Below are 21,736 nucleotides of genomic sequence, written 5' to 3'. Positions count from 1 at the left end.
AAAACCTCACTCCCATACCTCCCCCACTCCTTGACACACTATCCCTATCCTAGCTCACAATCTTAACCTATCCTTGCCTCTTTTTGCCCTATGCCCATAAGACTGTGGCACCGTGGTGGCTGGTATGTGCCCGGGGCTCGTGCTGCCTGCGTTGGCCGGGCGGCGGGGCCCATGGGCGGCTCTCGCGTCCTTGCTTGTCGTGCGGCGGTCACCTGCGTGGCTTGTACCTGCATTGCTGTGACGCAGCATAGTTTTTAATCCATTGTACATTTGTAAATAGTTGTAAATATTTCTGTGTTTGTACTTGTTATCAGTACTTCGGTACTAAATGTTTTCAACGCTGTGTTTGCCCACTGAGCGTGCCCATCTGCTCTCACTTGCTTTATATATTTTATATCTTACATCGTATATTTTAAGTTATAATTTAAGTTGTTTTATTCCAACTATTTTTTATTCGTACTATTTGCTGTTTATTGTTAATACTAGGTATAATGTAATTCATACCACTGTATTTTTCATTGCACCAGGGCCAAATGGGGTGGTACCCCTCGATCCCAAATAAAAATTAAATCAATCAATTAATCGAAAGAGCGGGAAATTTTACAAAAATAGTTACTTGAAAAAAAATTCATCATTTCGATTTTTTTATTTTTTTTAATAAAAGAAAAAAAAGGCGTGATTTCTGCATTTTTCTCATAATCATCGATACTTATTATTTCAGACTATTTCACACATAGAAAAATTATGCTAAAAGGGTTTAGAGGTAAAATTTTGTGTAAATATCAAAAAATTGATTATTTTAGTGATAGGAAATCATGGAATACTGTAAAATTTCGAGTAGAATAGAATAACTGCTTTAAAAATCGTTTTTGACGCTTTATTTGATTTTTTTGAATTTTTCTCAGTGAATTAAATATAAAAGTCCTGTTACGACACTTAATTACGTGAACTTTTTTCCAATTTTATAAAAATGCTTTTATTATAAAACGAAAAGTTGAGATTTCTAGTTTGGATACATTTTTCAAGTTCGTAAGTTTTTCATGAGCTGAATAGTATTCAAGAAAATTTGTCTTCTTAAATGGTATGACATGCATCGTGTTATTTTTTGATCTAGAATAATTTTGAATTTTCTTTTGTGGATGTAGTTTTGGCTTTTATATGATGGGCCTTTTCAAGGTCAGGAATAAAAGTGAAACTTTAAGGTGCCTTGACGGCTACTAAAATCAAAAATCTATCATCTAGAAAGTTTTTAATACTAGAATAATCGTCATTACTACAGTAAATAAAATTTATATTTTATTTACAATGTTACTGTAAATAAAAATGTAATATTAAGAGGCGCTGCGTTTTATAAAAATCACACCTATCGAAAATTCATACGCTATTTGAAACGGAGAATGATGTTTCTTTGAGGATATTTATTTATATTACATATCTTTTTCTTTTGACGGGATTTTTAATTTTTTATAGCTTATCAACTGTATCATCATTATCAGATGCACTCGAAATTTGAGTACTAGGTTGTGACTGAGAGGACACGGCCAAGGTGATGACTATTGTCACTGTCAAAAAATTTTCTCCACCGTATTTAATCGGCTTCTAAGCCCTTGATATATAAAAATTTCTTCAACATACGAGCCCATTTGAGGCTGATTTTGTGCTGAGCGTGCTCAATGACTAATCCATTCGCGTTCAGTCGAGGAGAGCAGCGTGCTATGTGGCGACAATTCACACTTCTCCTCGTACTGTAATCATTGAATATAGGTCGAGGAACCGTGCGTACAGTCGAGAAGGCGTGAGAAGTCCCGCAAACTCGCCTAGAGCCGACACGACTCGCGCAGCTCGCGTCCGTATGCCCTGTGCTGTCTGCTACATGTTAAAGTGGCGAGCCGACTCGCGCTGCCTTTAACCTCTCTTTCTTGAATGTAAACATATCTACACGAAATAGAAATGTCATTTTTAATTCGTGTTTGTGTTCGCACCGAACACGATGACTGCAAAAATGAAGCAGTAGAAACTGAATAATGGAAAGAAATGTAGCCCGTCCGATGTTATACCAACTCTACTCATCAAGACACTAGGAAAATCAGTGTATTTCGATTCAAATTGGAATAACTAGTACTTTATGTAACCCCTCGTTTTTCAGAAATAAAATATCAACACAAGTTGCATACAGTATTTTACACGAGACGTATGCCTATACAGTATGTACACAAGAGAGTACAACTAGCGGCAAAGTTACATTTTTTAGTTTAGAGTGCTATAAAGAAATTAAATGGAAGATAACAATTATGCATGATATAGTTCTCAAAACGAGCTCTTGTGCAGAAAAATCTTTTATACATCAATGGCTGGTTCGCTTCGCTACGCAGCCTCGGCCCCTACAGCGCCCTAACGCTGCAAACACACCTAGACTGTATCCACACCGCTACCAGCCCTTGATGTGTAAATAACTATTTCAGCCTACGCGCCCGTTTGAGGCTGATTACGTGCTAAGCTCGCTCAGTGAGTAATGTATGTCAATTAAAAATATTCAGAGGCACAATTTACTATACTTAATTTATATCTAATTAAAGGTCTTGGTGTGAACTTTTTAATTCCACATCACGAGAAGCCAAAAAATTCATGATTTTTTATGGTAACCGATGGAAATGACATGAGAAAAAAAATTTTCGAATATAGATTAAAAATTAAATTAATATTAATAAATATTATATTAATATAATTATTAATAATATAATTATTAATAAATAAATTAATAAATAAATAAATAAATAAAATTAATAAATAAATACGCATATCTCAACTTGCATTTACCGTCGAATCATTAAAATTTATTAGTACGGTCATTTAAAAATCAATCCTCGAATTTTATAATGACGCATAAAAGAATTAGCCTCGCCATGCATGTAACGAACAGTATTCGCTTGAAGCATACCCGATGGCTGCGGCAAATGTCGTCGATTTATTTTTCTGAAATATGGTTCAAGAGCTGAGTGTCCATAGGCTATTAAAAAAAAGAAAAACAAAACGCTTGTACTCGTGGATCGACCAAAGCTAGCAAATACGAACTCTCCAATGTCAAGGAGATCTTCCGTGCGATAGAACAATTTCAACTAGTGCGAAAGCCGTCGAATTTTTTTTTGTAGAATATAGTTTAAGAGCTGAGTGTCTGTGGGCCGTCGAAAGAAAAATTTTGAATAAAACACTTGTACTCGTGGGTCGGACGAAGCTATCGCACACGAACTTGCGTATGTTATGGAGATATTTCGCGCGATGTAAAGTCAGGCGCAACTGCGTTCACTGTCGATTAAGATTTTTAAGTTGTATTTTTAAGAAAAACGTCCATGGACAACAGAAAGGTGAAAAAAAATCGAAAATTTTCCCAGATTGATCGACCGAAGCCAACGCACACGAACTCGCGTATGTTATGGAGATATTTCGCGTGATGCCACGTCAGGTGCCACTGTATTCGCTGTCGATAAAGTTTTATAAGTAATCTTTTTATGATAAACGTCCATGGACGACAAAAAGGTAAAAACAAAATCGAAAATTAGCCCAGCATCGGTCGACCCACGAGTAGAAGTGTTCAATTTTCCTTTTTTTTAATAGCCCATGGACACTCAGCTCTTGAACCATATTCCAGAAAATTAAATCGATGGCTTTTACACTAGTCGAAATTGTTCCATCGCGCGAAATATCTTCATGACATACGCGAGTTCGTGTGCGTTGGCTTCGGTCGATCAATCTGGGAAAATTTTCGATTTTTTTTTCACCTTTCTGTTGTCCATGGACGTTTGTCTTAAAAACACAACTTAAAAATCTTAATCGACAGTGAACGCAGTTGCGCCTGACTTTACATCGCGCGAAATATCTCCATAACATACGCAAGTTCGTGTGCGATAGCTTCGTCCGACCCACGAGTACAAGTGTTTTATTCAAAATTTTTCTTTCGACGGCCCACAGACACTCAGCTCTTAAACTATATTCTACAAAAAAAAATTCGACGGCTTTCGCACTAGTTGAAATTGTTCTATCGCACGGAAGATCTCCTTGACATTGGAGAGTTCGTATTTGCTAGCTTTGGTCGATCCACGAGTACAAGCGTTTTGTTTTTCTTTTTTTTAATAGCCTATGGACACTCAGCTCTTGAACCATATTTCAGAAAAATAAATCGACGACATTTGCCGCAGCCATCGGGTATGCTTCAAGCGAATACTGTTCGTTACATGCATGGCGAGGCTAATTCTTTTATGCGTCATTATAAAATTCGAGGATTGATTTTTAAATGACCGTACTAATAAATTTTAATGATTCGACGGTAAATGCAAGTTGAGATATGCGGATCAACAACATTTAATTTATCATTTTCATCAGTTTGTACAGAAGATTTGTCGAGCAAGTAGGCCATTGTTAGAAACTGCTCCATTGTTTCCCGCCGTTGCTAAGACCGCTGTGAGCTGCTCGCTGTAACGACAATGGCAGGCAGCGCCGTGGCCGCGTACCGTATGCGTATGTAAATAACTATTTCAGCATACGCGCACGTTTGAGGCGTATTACGCGCTGAGCGTGCTGCGTGGATAAAAGGCTCGAATTCAGTCGAGCAGCGCTACTCAGCTGTAATGACTCTACTCGGCTGTAATATAGGCCTATTATAGGCCGAGGAGAATTATTACAGGTTGAGCAGTGGTGGCGCGTTCTGGCGGCACTCAGAAGTAGCACATCTACACCGACTACTGCTATGATAGAGTTCAAAATATAGCCTCACTTTTGAGGCGAACAAACCTTCATCATGGATTTTCAATCCATGTTTGCGATTTGCGCTAGCAATCAGGAAGAATACGAAAGTGACAGTGAGAATGAAGAAGTATATTATACATTTTCATTATATTGCTCCTCCAAACGTGCGCATGACAAATCAACACAGCTCGCCTTCGGCTCGCAAAACTTTCTATAAAATGAACTCTTTTTGCGCATACGAAATCAAACTGCAGTGTGCATATTTGATAGCTCCTCAAAACGTACGCTTATGCAGAAAAATTTTTTATACAGCCACTGATGTGTAAATAACTATTTCTGCCTAAGCGCACATTTTGAGCGCTCCTCAACTGTACGCCCGTCTCCTCGACCTGTATTAAATGATTTCAGTGCAAGGAGAAGCCCGAATCTCCTCGACTTTGCTCACACGCATTACTCATTGACTACGTTTAGCGCGAAATCAGCCTCAAACGTTCACATAGGCTGAAAATTAATATAAAATTTTATATAGTGGTTTCAGGTTTCATTAATCTCATCTACTTATCGTTCTGTTCTTTGAAGCATTACTAAATCCCAAGCTTTGAGAATATCGAATACTTCACCTGGTCGACCTTTTCGACTGTCTTGAACCGTGTATATTGTGAAATTATCCACGTATAACGAGGCATCGTTGCATATTTAATGCAAATATAAGGGTGAACAGTGTATACGGAAACCGCGTATAACGAGGGACGCCTGTAAATTAAAAAATGCCCGACGCGAGCCCACTGTGTAATTGAGCTTAGACTCCGTAATATGTGAGGTTATCAGATTAGACATTTTAAATTTACTATGCAGCAATAGTTTGTGAGCTTCTTATGACAATCAACCTGTATCATTAAATAACTTTATAACACCATTCTGATTTCAACTCTTGTTACTTATTCAATCGAATTATAGGATTTGCAAGTTGGTTCAGTATTTTTATATGGAGTTAAGATAATTTCTCTTACCATTGAAAAACAAGAAAGATTATGTTTAGCTCAAATTAGTAATACTCTACTAAAAGCATTTAGCTACAATGAAATACATAATAGAAGAGTAGCATTAGGAATAACGTGTATTCAATGCACTCCAGCTCAACTAGAAATTTTAAGACGAGCAGGTGCTATGCCTGCATCTTCAAGAAGATGTGGAATGATAACTCGTCGAGAAGCTGAGCGGCTTTGTAATTCGTTTTTGGCAAATTCTACACCACCAAGGTAATGATTTAAATTGCGATAATTTTCAAATACATTTCATAAAATTTACAGAAGAATCGATCGAGTAATCGATATAAGAAAATATGAAAATTAAAAAAATAGCACGGCCAGTGTAACAACACTTTAAAGGAATCTTATATGGATCGCTCTTCACGCACATGACTATCCTCACGAGTTGCAGTATAGTTGTAACGGAAAAATAGATTTTCACGTTAAGGCGCGAGCATGATAGCACGGGACTCGCCGTGCTGAGAAGGCACGGCGAGCAGGCGAGAGGCCGAGAGTCACTCTGAATTCGACTGTTGCAGTGACTAGTCACATCGCACGCGCTGCTTTGAACTTTATAGTTGCCTTGTAAATAGAGTGCAGTGCCGTGGATATACTATCTCGTGAGATATCTCTTGTGTTACACGACGATTGTCTCTGTCGTTACACGACGACCCCCAGAGCGAGCTCCAGAACACACTGTACGAGTACGCGCTGTACATCACAACCCAGAGCGAACTCCTAAGCAGATCTGCAAGCGACTAAACGTAAGAAATATCTTTTGTACATGCAAGCGAGCGTTTGACCTTATGTCACCCCTTTTTACCGCGAATTGTAATCTTAGTATCATATCGTAAATCACGCGAATATTGAATAAACCGAGCACATTTGTTTAACAATTAAATATATTGCTGAATCTTTTCCTACGGCAACCCACCCACTTCAGCACTAGAAATTTTCGACGAGAAGATAACTCGTCGAGCTACGGTGCACGAGATTCACCATCAAAAGTAAATAACTCGACGAGCGATTCGCTCGACGAGTAAGTATTTTGTAGCCCGGAATCAATATCCTTACAGTTTCATGCTGTCCGAACTAGTCGGTCACATTTTTAAATCCATTTCCCGTTACATAGTATATTACTGTGCTAGGCTGGAAACGGTTGATTAGCAATTGCACTCAGAATCTTTTCTCCACAGGTATAGGCAAGTATGCAATTTTACATGGGCCCTGTGGCCTAAAATTAGCAATATTTCCTTCTGCACACTGGCTGGGATATTATACTTTCAGGCCGTTACTATGTAAAATGATATACTTGTGTTAGCGTAAAATATTATTCTGTTCCATCGCGTTTGATCGTTGATTAAGGTAGTGTGAGTTCGTTGATTAAGGTAGTGTGAGTTCGTAAGTTGAAAAATATTTACGAAAAAATTAAATTAATTATTTTCAAAAATTTAATAAAAATTATTACTAAAAAATTTGAAAAAATAAATCTAAAATTTTAAGTTAGCTGAAGTGAAACTTCTCCAAAATTTATTAATTAATAACATCAAAATATAAAAGTAAAAAAATCTTGAACAATTACATTGTGACTTGTTTAAATTTTAATTTTTTCGATTTTTCAAGATCTTTTTTCTTTCGTAAGAATAGTCATTTACGTGAAGGGCAAACTATATATATATATATATATATACTAGGGGGGCTCCGCCCCCCTGCTCGCTCCGCTCGCCAACCCCCGATTAAGTTTAACACTTAAATAAAAAAAATAATGATATTTTTAGTAATAAAACGGTCAAGTATTTTATTGATGAAAAATTAAAAAAAAATAGTCTGAAGGAAATACATTTTTGGCTAAATTTATCTAGTCCGGGAGCGGGCTACCTTCCCGTAGAAAACTGTAGGTGAATGGTTAGAATAAGGTGTTATCGATCAATTTTGACGCACGAATTTGGTGGTTAATTTTAGCTCTGAGTGGTACCATATCGTCAAAAATCCATTTGTTTAATTAAAATACCAAAATGGTCGAATATGGATCTTTAAACATCATGTTCGTGTTCTACCAAAAATTTTTTGAGAAAAATGTTCCTTGTGATTTTTCTCTAAAATGCATATTTATCGAGTTATAAGCCAATGAAAATGAGAAAAACGCTAATTTCGTGATATTCGATTGCGTGTAATAACATGAAAAACAATATTTTCGATGATGTGAGCGCTTTTTATTATTCTTCGGACATCTCTATGCAAAGTCTTGTAGTTTTTTTTTCAAGATTTCTAAGGATTACCTAACGATAAATATGCATTTTAGAGAAAAATCACAAGGGACATTTTTTTCTTAAAAATTTTCTTAGAATACGAATATGATGTTTAAAAATCCATATTCGACCATTTTAGTAATTTTTTTAAACAAATGGGTTTTTAACCACATGGCACTACTTGCAGCCAACATTAATTACCAAATTTGGGTTCAGCGAGTCAAAATCCATCGATAGCACCTTATTCTAATCATTTACCTATAGTGTCTTGCGGGAAGGTAGCCCGCTCCTGGACTGATCGTATTACGACACGATTTTTTTTTGATTTCTTGGAAATTTTTTGTTGTTTATTATAAAAGTACCTATGTATAAAAGTACCTGTGTATTATTATACGTGATATACGTTTTTGTTATAAAAGTACCTGTCACGTATCCGGTGGATTTACGGTGGAGGAGCAGTGGAGGAGCAGTGGGGGAGCAGTGGGGAGCAGTGGAATTTTTGGGGAGCAGTAATAATTTATACGGGGAAAAACACCGAAAATCATGTAAAAATCACGTGAATTTCACATTTTTGAAGAAATTGTGGGGGAGCAGGTGGAAATTTTGGGGAGCAAACGAACCACATCCTCTCTACTATATAGTAATAGATATATGGCCGATTCTCTGTGAAATCGAATGGTCAAGAAAATTTATTTTCTGCAAATATGAAAAACTTGTATTTGATGTCAGTGTTTATTCTCAAAGCTCGAGCGGGTAAATTGTCTATACCGATCTGCCTAGAGACTTTGCTCTGTTAAGTGATGCCGTCGGGTTTTAACTAAATGAGTCGGGAACTTAAGGATTAATTTTTTGTAACAGCTTTAATCGAAATAACACTTAAAACTAGTTAATAAGAAGAGTATATATAGTACGACGCACTGGTCGATTTGATAAATATTACAACACTGTGGTCGAGTGTCGAGCTCTGTAATTCGACGACTGACCAGTAAAATTCTGCGGCCGTTACAACGTGTCGCGCTCCTAACATCAACACAAACAAAGTACAATGTGTACAGAAAATAGGCGCGAACTAATTCGAACAGTCAGATTTGTCACAAAAAAATTTTAGAAAAATTAGGGCCTTCTATGACACTTTTTCAGAGGCCCAAAGTTGGCCATTTTAGGGTTTTTTTGAAATTCATGAAAAATCACAAATATTCAAATAATTTCAGGATCAGGGTAGAATGATACAAAAGTAAAAGTGCCCAGCAACTTTTTTGTTGAAATTTTTCTAAATTTTCAGAAAAATAATATGCCAAAGTGATTGGAGCCACCTAAAGACGTAATAATTGGAAAACATAAAAAAAAACATAAAACAAGAAATCTGCCATTACAAAATTTTTGAGGCAGTAGTTGACATCTTTGGAAAGCTTTTTACATAGTTTAGGATATGAAAGTCCGGTTCGAACTCGAGTAGATTACTTGTTTTATGTTTTTTGTTATGTTTTCCCATTATTACGTCTTTAGGTGGCTCCAATCACTTAGGCATATTTTTTTTCTGAAAATTTGGATAATTTTTAACAAAAAAGTTGCTGGGCACTTTTACTTTTGAATCATTCTACCCTGATCCAGGAATTATTTGAATATTTGTGATTTTTCATGAATTTCCAAAAAAAAAACCTAAAATGGCCAACTTTGGGCCTCTGAAAAAGTGTTATAGAAGGCCCAAATTTTCTGAAAATTTTTTGGGACAAATCTGACATCAAATACAAGTTTATCATATTTGCAGTAAAAAAATTTTTTTGGCCATTCGATTTCACAGAGAATCGGCCGTATATATGGGTCAAAATAATACTTTTTTAAATTTTCGTCCGTACGTATGTCAACCATCTTGACGCGCTTTTGGTATGTTATAGTACATGATAAAAAAGTGCCTAACCCAAAATTTGGGACCCCTCCCCCCTCCTACCCCCCTCCTTCCCTATAAACATCCATTTTCGATCTACATTTTTTCTGAAGGCTTGAAGCAATTAAGAAATCTGAAAAAATTCAAAAAAATACTTTTTAATTATCCAAACAACCTTGAATTTTTTCAGATTTTTGGAGTACTTCAAGTCTCCAGAAAAAATCATTGAAAAATTTGAAAATTCATATGAGGCGTTAAAATGCAATTACTTTTATGAAAATTTTTTCACTTTTTTATTTCATGAATAAAAGTAACCTCAAATTTTTTCAGACATTTGAACGCACCTTTTGAAGCCAAAAACCATTTTTTTTGACGAAAATAATTTTTTTAGGACGATACGGAACCTCGAAAAATCCAGAAAATTTTTTTTTTTTTCATGAAAATACATAACCTCAAAATATTTTAGATTTTTAATTGAAGGGTGATTTTAATTGAAGATAGCTTCTAGGGCCGAAAAATGCTATTTTTAGCAAAAAAAGGTTCCTAGAACCCAATGTTTCCTGAAAAAAAAAATTGAAAATATTCTTTTTGAATTTCTTGTCAAATTTTCATAAATTTTGACCATTTTAGGGTTCTGATTGAAGTCTCCTAGCTCAATCTAGAGCATCAAAATAGTTTTATCATTTCTCAATGTGTCTTTAGAAACGTCTTCAGAATATTGCATTAATCTTTGTCCTGCTCTAGATTGAGCTAGGTGGCTGCAATCAGAAACTCGAAACGCCTAAAATTTATCAAAATTTGACAAGGAATTCAAAAAAAATATTTCCAAATTTTTTCACCGAAACCATCAGGTTCTAGGAACCCTTTTTTGTTAAAAATAACATTTTTCGGCTCTAGAAGCTATCGCTTTCAATTCAAAAATCTGAAAAAATTTTAGGTTATGTATTTTGATGGAAAACACAAGAAAAAAATTTTTCCAGATTTTTCGAGGCTCCGCATCGTCCTAAAAAAAATTATTTTCATCAAAAAAAGCGGTTTTTGGCTTCAAAAGGTGCGTTCAAATGTCTGAAAAATTTGAAGAAATTTGAGGTTACTTTTTTAAATAAAATAAAAAAGTGGAAAAATTTTCGAAAAATTTATTGCATTCTAACGCCTTATATGAACTTTCAAAATTTTCAATGACTTTTTCTGAAGGCCTGAAGCACTTAAAAAATCTGAAAAAATTCGAGGTTGTTTGGATTGTTGAAAGGTATTTTTGTGAATTTTTTCAGACTTTTCAATTGCTTCAAGCCTTCAGAAAAAATATAGATAGAAAATGGACGTTTATAGGGGAGGAGGGGGGTAGGAGGGGGAAGGGGTCTCAAATTTTGGGTTTGGCTCTTTTTTATTATGTACTATAACATACCAAATGCGCGTCAAGATTTGGGACATACGTGCGGACGAAAATCTAAAAAAGTATTATTTTGACCCATATATAAGATTCCTATAATGTGTTATTGTTGACCGTGCTACACGCACGAATACGCACAGCATGAGCGAGAGTGACAAATTTACACGACGCTACATAGATGTTATGTAGACGTATGTCCTGATCACGTAGCAGTAGATGCGCGCTTAAAACTCTGCAACTGAAACGGCTAGTCAACAGTTGATATACAGTCTATATTTCTACGATTTTTATGCCAGTCACCGCTGTTCCAAATGTACGCTTTTTTCTCACAGTTATACCCCTCGTACCTTACACGACTAAAGAAATTTGGCTTCAAAGACTGATTCGAGTTAGAGTATTTTTTGTACTCAGAGAACTACCATACTAGTGTCATTCAATTAAAAATCAAAATCATAAGCCAATGCAAATTTTAAATATTTAAGTTTTAATTCAAAAATAAATTACACAAAAGCTTTTGCAGCCTTAGAGGGAGAAATCGTTTTTTTAACTGTTTGCTGGCTGGTGGCAGTGACGGTGATTCTCCCTGTCAAGGACAGGAAGAAACCAGCAGCAATATTTAACCTGCCTTGAGTGGGTCTTCCCTGCACTCAAGAAAACCATGGTGTGCACAGAGCTGGCCCCTTCGCAGAGGGCGATAAAGGTGACCTCCACGACGTCTTCAAGGAGTAACAAGCGAACTGCAACGTCACTACTAGGAACTGCAGCGGTAGAGAAGCGTGCTGCTGGACCTCATCTACACAATCAAGTCGTCGATGCCAACAACAGTATTGCGTCCAACAAAGACCTACAAGATTGGAGCTGCAGACCCGGAATACAGGCCGGCATGCGCCAGGCGGAAACAATTCATCGGCGAGCCTGCCTGCGCGTCATCAGTTGCCACCCGCATCTTTCCTACGAGACCACCTACGTCCTCCGCAGCATACTACCGCTCGTCTTATTAGCTGATAAGCAAAGCCTGCTCTACCAGTGCCACCACGAGGATTCGAGAGTTTATGAAGGCCAGGAGACGCTAAGAAAATGACAGGTCCAGTGGTATCGTTCGCCAAAAGGACGATGGACATTAGACTGGAAGCAAAAAAAACAATTTTTTTTATTTTGCCCGGACCAAACGGAAAAGTGATCTATGTACCAAAAAAAAAGTCTGTGCAAAATTTTAGCTCATATAAATTGAGATAACCCGTGCCGCCAGTCGCTTAAAGTTTTTTCAATTCGATTTAAATTAATTTTTTCCGCTTCTTTATAGCAATATTCAAATGGCTCTGTAGCCGTCAATTTTTAAGCAAATCAAAATCCAAACTCGTCAAATTAGAGGTCTTAAAAAGACCTTTAATTTGCTTTTTTCAGAATTTTAATTGCATCAAAATTTACTGCTGTAGAGCCATTTGAATATTGCTAAAAAATGGGAAAAAATCGCAATTTTTCGAGTTTTCTAATAGCTGAGGTTCACTCGGAGAAACACCAATTTTTTCTAAGCTCTGGGGTATTTTTTCTTATGTAATAAGCTAAAAAATGACGTAGGTTTTGACGAGAATATTGCATCCTAGCTCCGTACAGAGGCATTTGAAATATTCAATATTTTCGTATTTTTTTTTTGCTTTCATGCGTCTAATGATCACGCGCTTTTCATTGTGAGGACATTCACAAAATACTGCAACATTTTCCAAATACTACTGATGATTAAAAGCATCTCAAGACCTATCTTTTAAGCCACCTAACGCGCTTAATGGTGCCTCAGAACTAAATCTACAGCCAAATTAAGAATATAAGTATTAACGAAATTGAAAAATAGAATCGCGATTTCGAACTTAACTTTACTAAAGTGTCCTTAAAATGTTTTCAAAATTTTTTGCGAATTTGTAGAAATTAAAGGACACTTTAGTAAAGTTAAGTTCGAAATCGCGATTCTATTTTTCAATTCCGTTAATACTTATATTCTTAATTTGGCTGTAGATTTAGTTCTGAGGCACCTTGAAGCGCGAAGGGTGGCTTCAAAGATAGGTCTTGAGATGCTTTTAATCATCAGTAGTATTTGGAAAATGTTGCAGTATTTTGTGAATGTCCTCACAATGAAAAGCGCGTGATCATTAGACGCATGAAAGCAAAAAAAAAATACGAAAATATTGAATATTTCAAATGCCTCTGTACGGAGCTAGGATGCAATATTCTCGTCAAAACCTACGTCATTTTTTAGCTTATTACATAAGAAAAAATACCCCAGAGCTTAGAAAAAATTGGTGTTTCTCCGAGTGAACCTCAGCTATTAGAAAACTCGAAAAATTGCGATTTTTTCCCATTTTTTAGCAATATTCAAATGGCTCTACAGCAGTAAATTTTGATGCAATTAAAATTCTGAAAAAAGCAAATTAAAGGTCTTTTTAAGACCTCTAATTTGACGAGTTTGGATTTTGATTTGCTTAAAAATTGACGGCTACAGAGCCATTTGAATATTGCTATAAAGAAGCGGAAAAAATTAATTTAAATCGAATTGAAAAACCTTTAAGCGACTGGCGGCACGGGTTATCTCAATTTATATGAGCTAAAATTTTGCACAGACTTTTTTTTTGGTACATAGGTCACTTTTCCGTTTGGTCCGGGCAAAATAAAAAAAATTGTTTTTTTTCCTTCCAGTCTAATGGACATACAGGCTGATCCCGAACATCAGCTCGTTGATCAATAGGAAACATGGAGAGGTAGACTACCACTCAACACAGCTCCTGTCAGGGCATGGGTTTTTGAAACCCCACAGCCAACGCTACGATCATAATTCTAGAATTAACCGACCTGTACCCACACCATTGAAAATGCGGAGCACGTAGTCTTTTATTGTCCTCGGTTAGAAGAGGAAAGAGGGAAGCTCCATCGTGAACTACAGGAAGTCATCAGGCCTGAAAATGTCGTCGAAGTCTTGCTAGAAGACGAAAGAAACCGGCAGGTGGTCGCTACCTTTGCCCACACAGTCATAACTAGTCTTTGAGCTGAAGAAGATGACTGCACGATGTGGCAAGAAAAATACGCAACACCAAACAATGCCAATCGTGACGAGCTCGCTGCACCAATCCAGCCCTTTCCCGCGAAGTAGTGCCCAACGAGTATACCACGGAGGTTAAACAGGGGCTGAAGGAAAAGACGATGAGCCATAAATCAACTTGAGCAACTCTTTTTTCTCACTTCTTTTAGTTCTCAGCAATTCTTTACTTACAAATATCGCTCTCTCAAAGCTTTGTTCGTATTTTTTGACCTCCTAAACTTAGCCTTATGCATAGATGAAAAATAGTATCAGGCTGCTAACACAGAGTCGAGAATCGTACTTCAGTTCTTTTCATGCATTTATGAACATAACTGATATTGCTATAATCGAACATAGTGCCTGGCTGATTTTATGAAAATAGCCACTGAAATTATACACGAACTTAGTATCCTACTCAACTTATGAGCATGAAAGTTGGAGCTATAGTTGAACATTGTCTTCTTACTACGAAAGATTTACTTCCTTGAATGCGGAACACACCATTCATTTGCCTTCACGACACACTTTATTGGGGCTATTAGCGAATATTTTTATTGGGGAATCGAAGCTATGCTGTGCGGGTGCCGGTGTTCCCTTTTTCCCTTTATTGTAATCAACCTCTTGATCGAGTATCAACTTAGGCAAATGTCCTTTTGACTCATGGCATGAGTAAGAATACTTAAAGTAAAGACTTCAAGTCTTACTGAGCATTGCCAGGGTGTGATAATACATTGATACAAATCATATTACATCCACTTTTCGAACAAGTAGAGCATATAATTTTATAAGCTCTCTTGACGTAAAACCCCCTTTTTGGATTTAAGACAACGTCGAACCCATTCTTCATAATAATTACATCTGTTATTTACAGCTAATTGTAGTACATTAGGCGTTTCAGCCCAAGTGTCCTAGAGCGGCGGCCGCACGGCCCTTTTAGGCGAAATTACTTAATTTCTATCTCGCTGTAAAACCCCCTAAACGCACTTAAAAAAATATGTGACAAATGGTTTCGATTTGAAATTTTCCACGGAAAATTTTAAAAATAAACTTTTAACGTTAAATATCTCAAAAAACGAGTTTTTAAGATTTTTTAAAGTAGTCTCAATCGAAAACTGAGAAAAGTTCCCATCGAAATACATATTTTCCAGAGAGTACATTTTATTTTTACTAGCTAGAATACAGCGATGATCGTGTAAAAACGTGAGATTTGGCGCCGTGCGGGGTACTGCGCGCCGAAACAGCTGCCGCGCGGGCCGAATAGTCGCGTTTTTACACGTTTATCGCTGTATTCGAGCTAGTAAAAATAAAATGTACTCTCTGAAAAATATGTATTTCAATGGGAAAGTTCCTCAGCTTTTGATTGAGACTACTTTAAAAAATCTTAAAAATGCGTTTTTTGAGATATTTAATGTTAAAAGTTTATTTTTGAAATTTTCCGTGGAAAATGGAAAATTTTTAAAAATATGACTTCGCCATCGGAAAGCTGAGAAAATTTCCAATCGAAATGATATGTCACATATTATTTTGAAGTGCGTTTAGGGGGTTTTACAGCGAGATAGAAATTAAGCAATTTCGCCTAAAAGTGCTGTGCGGCCGCCGTGCTAGGACACTTGGGCTGAAACGCCTCATATGTTCTTATTATTTTCATCGCAGCGTAACGGTTTCTTTGCAATTCATCGCGTTAAACAAAATCCGAGCTTAGCACATAAACGTAAGTTCTTTATCGATCCGACATGCACGTACGTTATCAACGTGACGCGTTACTATTTAAGTTTCAAGGGCAAACATGAAAAGGTAACCTTTTTATCTCTTGGACCGTCTAAGTGCATTAAAGAAAATAAACAACATAAATTTCCTATTTTATGTCTTTTTACTCGTGGAATAAAAGTTAATAGAGTTAATTGGAGCGGTCGATGGGTCGGTGGCTAGCGTGCTAGTCTCGGAAACATCACTTCTCAAGGGGTCGTAGGTTCGATTCCTGGCGGGTACAATTTCGGACTTTTCTGAAAAGGTACGCTCCGCTGTCTCGCGGCGGGTTTTTCCTACAGCTGTACCTCTAGTGCGAATACACTGGTACACCGTACACTGGTACAAGGTTTTCCTTGCCCCTCAGGTCCCGCGACCTGGGCGAATGTGAGGCAGTTGTGGGGCCTATAGGCTAACCTTCTGAAGGGGCCGCCTGATTGCCATATCCACAAAAAAAATAAAATTAATAAAAATGATGAAGCTATGACATGCATTCCTGAAGCAAAGAAACCTTCATTCAGCTAAAAATTGAAACGTGGTTAGTTAATGAACAATTTCTTCTGAAAAAGAAAAGAATACGATAAAAACACAAAATCAGAAAAAAATTGAAATGACGATATTTATAAGGATACTAAAGGTGAAAAAATTAAAAAAAATTTTTTTTTTATTGATTTTTTCGACAGGATTTTTTCTCCGCTTTCCACTAAAATGCTCAGAATTATTAAATTTTTACTTTATCGCGAGGTACAGCATTTAGTACCGATACTTTTATGATTATTTCAGCAAAGCATGAATGCAGAAGCGTTCACATTCAGCAGAAATGTTTTCGTTTACACGGCTATAGTGTAAACAGTAACTCCACCACTGGCAGCACGTGGCTTTAGTCATATCTTCTGTCTCTCTCAGTTTCTTGCGCAAGCTCGAATCAAATGTCAATAACAGTCTGCTGACCGCTTCTTGATTTTCAGTGGCTAAAAATTGCATTTTTCCAAAAGTGATTAAAGTTTATGTACAGTGTCATTATATCTTTGTAACTCGACATAGTGTTTCATAGTAAAGCAATCAAGAAGTTTCAATAGCTTTTTGTAAAAAATGTGACAATTGTTGCAGTGAAAATCAAGAAATACAGTAGTTCATACGTAAATTGACATATATACATATGGCCGATTCTCTCTCGAATCAACCGGTCAAAATTTTTTTTCTATATATAATACGATGAAAACATTGTTTCGGGTGTCAGAAATGTACAAAAAAATTTATAGAGCGATTGAGGCCTTCTATCGCCCTTATTTAGAATTCGAGAGTTGGCATTTTTCGCATTTTTGCGTTATTTATCGAAGATCGCAAATATTTCAATAAGATATAACTCAGTGTAGAATGACTCAAAAGTAAAAGTGCCCAAGAGGTTTTTTGTTGGAAATCGTCCAAATTTTCAGAAAAAATGTGTCCCGGAGCGATCTGAGCATTCTGGAGGCTTATACAATAGAATTAACCAAGAAAAAACAAAAAACTCAAAATCTAATTAAGTATGATCCGGACTTTCCTTTCTATAACTATTTAAGAAGCTTCCTCAACATGTCAACTACTCCCTTGTATGTTTTTATAATGGTTTGAGCCTTGGTTTGCCCTGGAGACGCTAATATGTATCGGAAAACGTTCAAAAAAGGCCCCTAAAGAAGCCCAGTTGAAAAAAATTGCGTCGATTTCTACGTGGATTATCTACGCAGATTCCGCGTGGAAAGTACGTGGATTCTACAAGGAAAGTGCATTGATTTCATGTGGAATCTGCGTGGATCATTTTTGTAAAAATCTGCCAAGATTTTTCGGTTATCTCTTGAAAACATAATTCCACGCTTGTATCCTTTTTCAAGGAATAATCGAAAAATCTTGGCAGATTTTTACAAAAATGATCCACGCAGATTCTACATTGAATCAATGCACTTTCCTTGTGGAATCCACGTACTTTCAACACGGAATCTGCGTAGATAATCCACGTAGAAATCGACGCAATTTTTTTCAACTGGGAGCGTATGGCCTTAGATCTTTACATGTTACACATGCTAGTCAAACTCAAACCTCAAACATAAGTACATAAACTTAAAGAGCACAAAATTACCTTTAATTTGAGATATATAAAAAGTCTCTGAGTCCTCTAGAACCGAAGATACAGCCGTTTGAATTTTCACTGAGAATTAAAGCATAAAATCTGTCATTTTCATACACCAGTTGACATGATACTTGAATGTGCAGTAAAACTGCAAATAGCTGTATCTTCGGTTCTAGAGGACTTAGAGACTTTTTACATACACCAAATTAAAGGTAATTTTGTGCTCTTTAAGGCTGTAAAAGTGCCTTAAGTGAATAAGGCTGTGAAAAAGGCCAACTCTCGAATTCTAAATAAGGGTGATAGAAGGCCTCAATCGCTCTATAAATTTTTTTGTACATTTCTGACATTCCAAACAATGTTCTCATCGTATTAGATATAGAAAAAAAATTTTGACCGGTTGAGTTGACAGAGAATCGGCCATATGTGTATATTTATATCACTGTACTATATGCATGTGTTATATATTCTGCGACTCCGATTCTCAATTTGAATCGGCTATCGACAGATAGAATGCGATCAGCGGCAATGGGCAATTGGGAAGAAAAATAATTTGACGACACACTGCACTTAAGTTTAATAAAGAAAAATATACTCGCGTATTTATTGTTCTCTTTGGAGATTAGAAATGTTTGCAAGCTTCGCTCGCGGGTTAAGTCGTATTTCGAGGTCTTGCCTTTCTCAGCGTCACAGCCGAACTGACTGCTTGCGATCACAAGAGTTCGCGCTGGACGCCAGTCGTGACGAAGCAATTTTTCGGAGCACTCACACACACATACACTGCCTTGCGGCTGACACCCAATTCAACCCACGCAAATAGTATGTGTATATGACTGTATAATAAATATTATCGTATGTTATATTTGATAAACAAAGTTATCAAAACTATATAAAGTTAATTGATACATTTTGAGTGATTTTATTTCCAATTATGAGGCGTAAGCCGTCTGTTCTCCCCTCTCATGCTTGCGGGTAGCGGCACGTGTGAGTCATCTACAAACTATGCTATGAAAAAACTGGGATCCTTACGAACTGTTGTCGTAAGATAACAATTAAGAATTTGAATTACTCTTTGATTGTTCGCGTAGCTGTGAAAAGAGCTGTTTGACAGATGCAAAAAGAACGATCTAGAACTCTGGGTGTTTGGGATCGTAGTTCAGGTGATAATTGGTAGATGGCACGTCGGCAACGGAACGAACTATTGACTGTATCTCTTCTATGTCGTATTCCAAACTCGGCATAGAACGAGCCACGTGCTGTTGACCAGTCCAAGGAGAAAGAGGCCAATCCAAAATTCTTTTAATAGTATCCTTTAATGGCGGTCGGGGATCTATTAGCCGGCTCTGCTGTTGTTCTTCGTCTCGTTTACGTGCTCGGGATCGCCATTGCTGTTTACGGCGTCGTTCTCGCTGTGCAGATGTCTTAGGCATGAGAGTTTGACCGTCAGGTAGTACCTTCTGCAGATCGTTCAAACTCTCAGGTATTTCTTCTCTTTAGCCAATTGTTTGAAAAGTAAGCAATGAACTTACTTCTCAGGTAGAATGGCTAACCCGTTTCTCAGTCAATGAAAATCAGGTATTTGAGTTTAACCCGGAACATGCCGGAGCTTTATTTCCTCCTCTACTTAACAATCTTTGGCTATAACTGATTTGTGGAACAAGATAAACAATGCGCTCGCCCTCTAGCGGCGAAGCTCGAACTAAATATAAACAAACGTATGCTATTGACTACACAGCATTATAACAGAACAGATAAGACTTAATCGCTACTAACACAGTAAAACAGCTAACGGTAAAAAGTCATGCCTACGTGATTTGATAACCGACTGATATTGGAACCGACGACCGACGTTCCCCTCAAGTAGTCGCCCGAACAAAGGAGGGCCTATATTCGATCAATCAATATACATCCAGAGCCTGGAGATTTCTAAGGAAGTGTATCTGTGTACGAAGTAGTACACAAGTGCACCCGCACTTACGAGTGGAGATAAGAACTACGCTGGCTATGCTCCTAGTCCGCGCGGGCATGACTCGTTCATCATTTCACACGATTCGGTCTGTAGCCCGCGCTTAAATCAACTATGCATTACACTATTGCTTTAGGTGAGTGTGGCATAGTCACGAGGCGCGCACGTATGCGTACACACATGGTGTACGTACGCACCGTGCTCCGAGTTAATGTCAGTCTTGTACCGGCATGGGCGCACTCGAGAGCTTCCTCTATACACACAACATACCAATGTAATCTCTCAATACAATAAAGTGTTAATTTAAAGTAAAGCTTTTTGTTGTTTAAAAAATATATTACAGTGAGGATCAAGCCATAGGATTCCAGGAAACTGCAATCAGTGAGGAAATTCCCGAACATCGTCCCACGCATCGAACAATAATCGAGTACAGATAAAAATTTGAATCTGTACGGCCCAAAAAAAAGGGCACGAGAGAGATCATTCCGAAACTTACAACACGGTGGAGCTACGCCAGCCGAGCTGTAACATTCAGTCTAGTAGTCAGTCATTGAGTCGAGTAGAGTCGAGTAGAGTCGAGTAGAGTCAGTTTTACAAGTTCGGAAGTGGAATTGAATTCGTAAGTGTTCTCGACAACGACGAAGAAGACAGCAGCAACTAATTGTAAGCTTATGTTAAATAAACAAGTCGTGTATAAAATGTCTTGTATCATTATTTTTCTCCCTTAACCTACTCTCTTACACACATACTTGCCTGACAAACGGAGATGCGTCGAAGAATAAGTAATAGCGATGAATAAATTAATTAATGAATGTTTAACTAAAAAGTCATAACATCCTGTAGATTTTACAGATACACTTAAAATATCCTTGTCTACCATTTTGCGATTGTTTATAAGCAATCAATCGTACTGCTGCTTACTGTTATTAAGTCTTGACTGAATTTAAAAAAAAAAATTTTTTTTTTGAACATATAGTAAATCGAATTGATCTATAAATCATATACATAATTAATAGTTATTTGAGGAATATTTCAGTCCAAAATACTGAAAAACAAGCTGGCTACAGGAAATTTTCACATGCGACGTAAAAAAAATCCGGTGGACACCATCACTCAAAATCTACTAGCAGGGTTGTAAAAGTTTAAATCAATTTTTATTTTAAATCCAGTTTAACTCACGAATCAATTTAATTTTGAATTAAAATGATTTTAAATCATGAATCAATTTTGATTTTTGATTTGAATGATTCTAAATCATGAATCAATTTTGATTCGTGAATTAAACTTGATTTAAATCATTCATAATTTAAATAAAATTTCAGGTCTCCAGTTTCTATGAATTGTTCATGCTCCAGGTATTAAAAATAGCCAAGAGTGAACTTCTCATGTACATTATAGATCTTTTAAGCTTTTCAGGCTCCAGGAGATTAAAATAAATCAGACCGGACTTCTCCAGGATGTTATGGTTCTGTTGGGTTTCTTGGCCCTCAGATGAGTTATTGAGGTATATAATGATTTTCTCCAGGGAGTTTGAATCCTTTTGAGCTTCTCCAAGTTTCGA

The 21,736-nt window shown here is 36.8% G+C and overlaps 1 protein-coding gene across 1 annotated transcript in view; it reads left to right on the top strand.

Moving 5' to 3' along the window:
* Window positions 1-4,792: 4,792 nt before the first annotated feature.
* Window positions 4,793-21,736, top strand: part of LOC106651142 (ski-like protein) — a 107,559-nt gene continuing 90,615 nt past the window's right edge. The window contains exons 1-2 of the mRNA XM_023460235.1: window positions 4,793-4,867; window positions 5,698-5,999. Of these exons, the coding sequence (XP_023316003.1) occupies window positions 4,793-4,867; window positions 5,698-5,999 (377 nt within the window). The remainder of the gene's footprint in view (window positions 4,868-5,697; window positions 6,000-21,736) is intronic.

Source organism: Trichogramma pretiosum, unplaced genomic scaffold (assembly GCF_000599845.2).
Source record: "Trichogramma pretiosum strain Unisexual culture from Peru unplaced genomic scaffold, Tpre_2.0 scaffold83, whole genome shotgun sequence".
NCBI lineage: Eukaryota > Metazoa > Arthropoda > Insecta > Hymenoptera > Trichogrammatidae > Trichogramma > Trichogramma pretiosum.
Note: the sequence above shows the minus strand (reverse complement) of the source record. Positions and strands in the feature narration are given on the sequence as shown.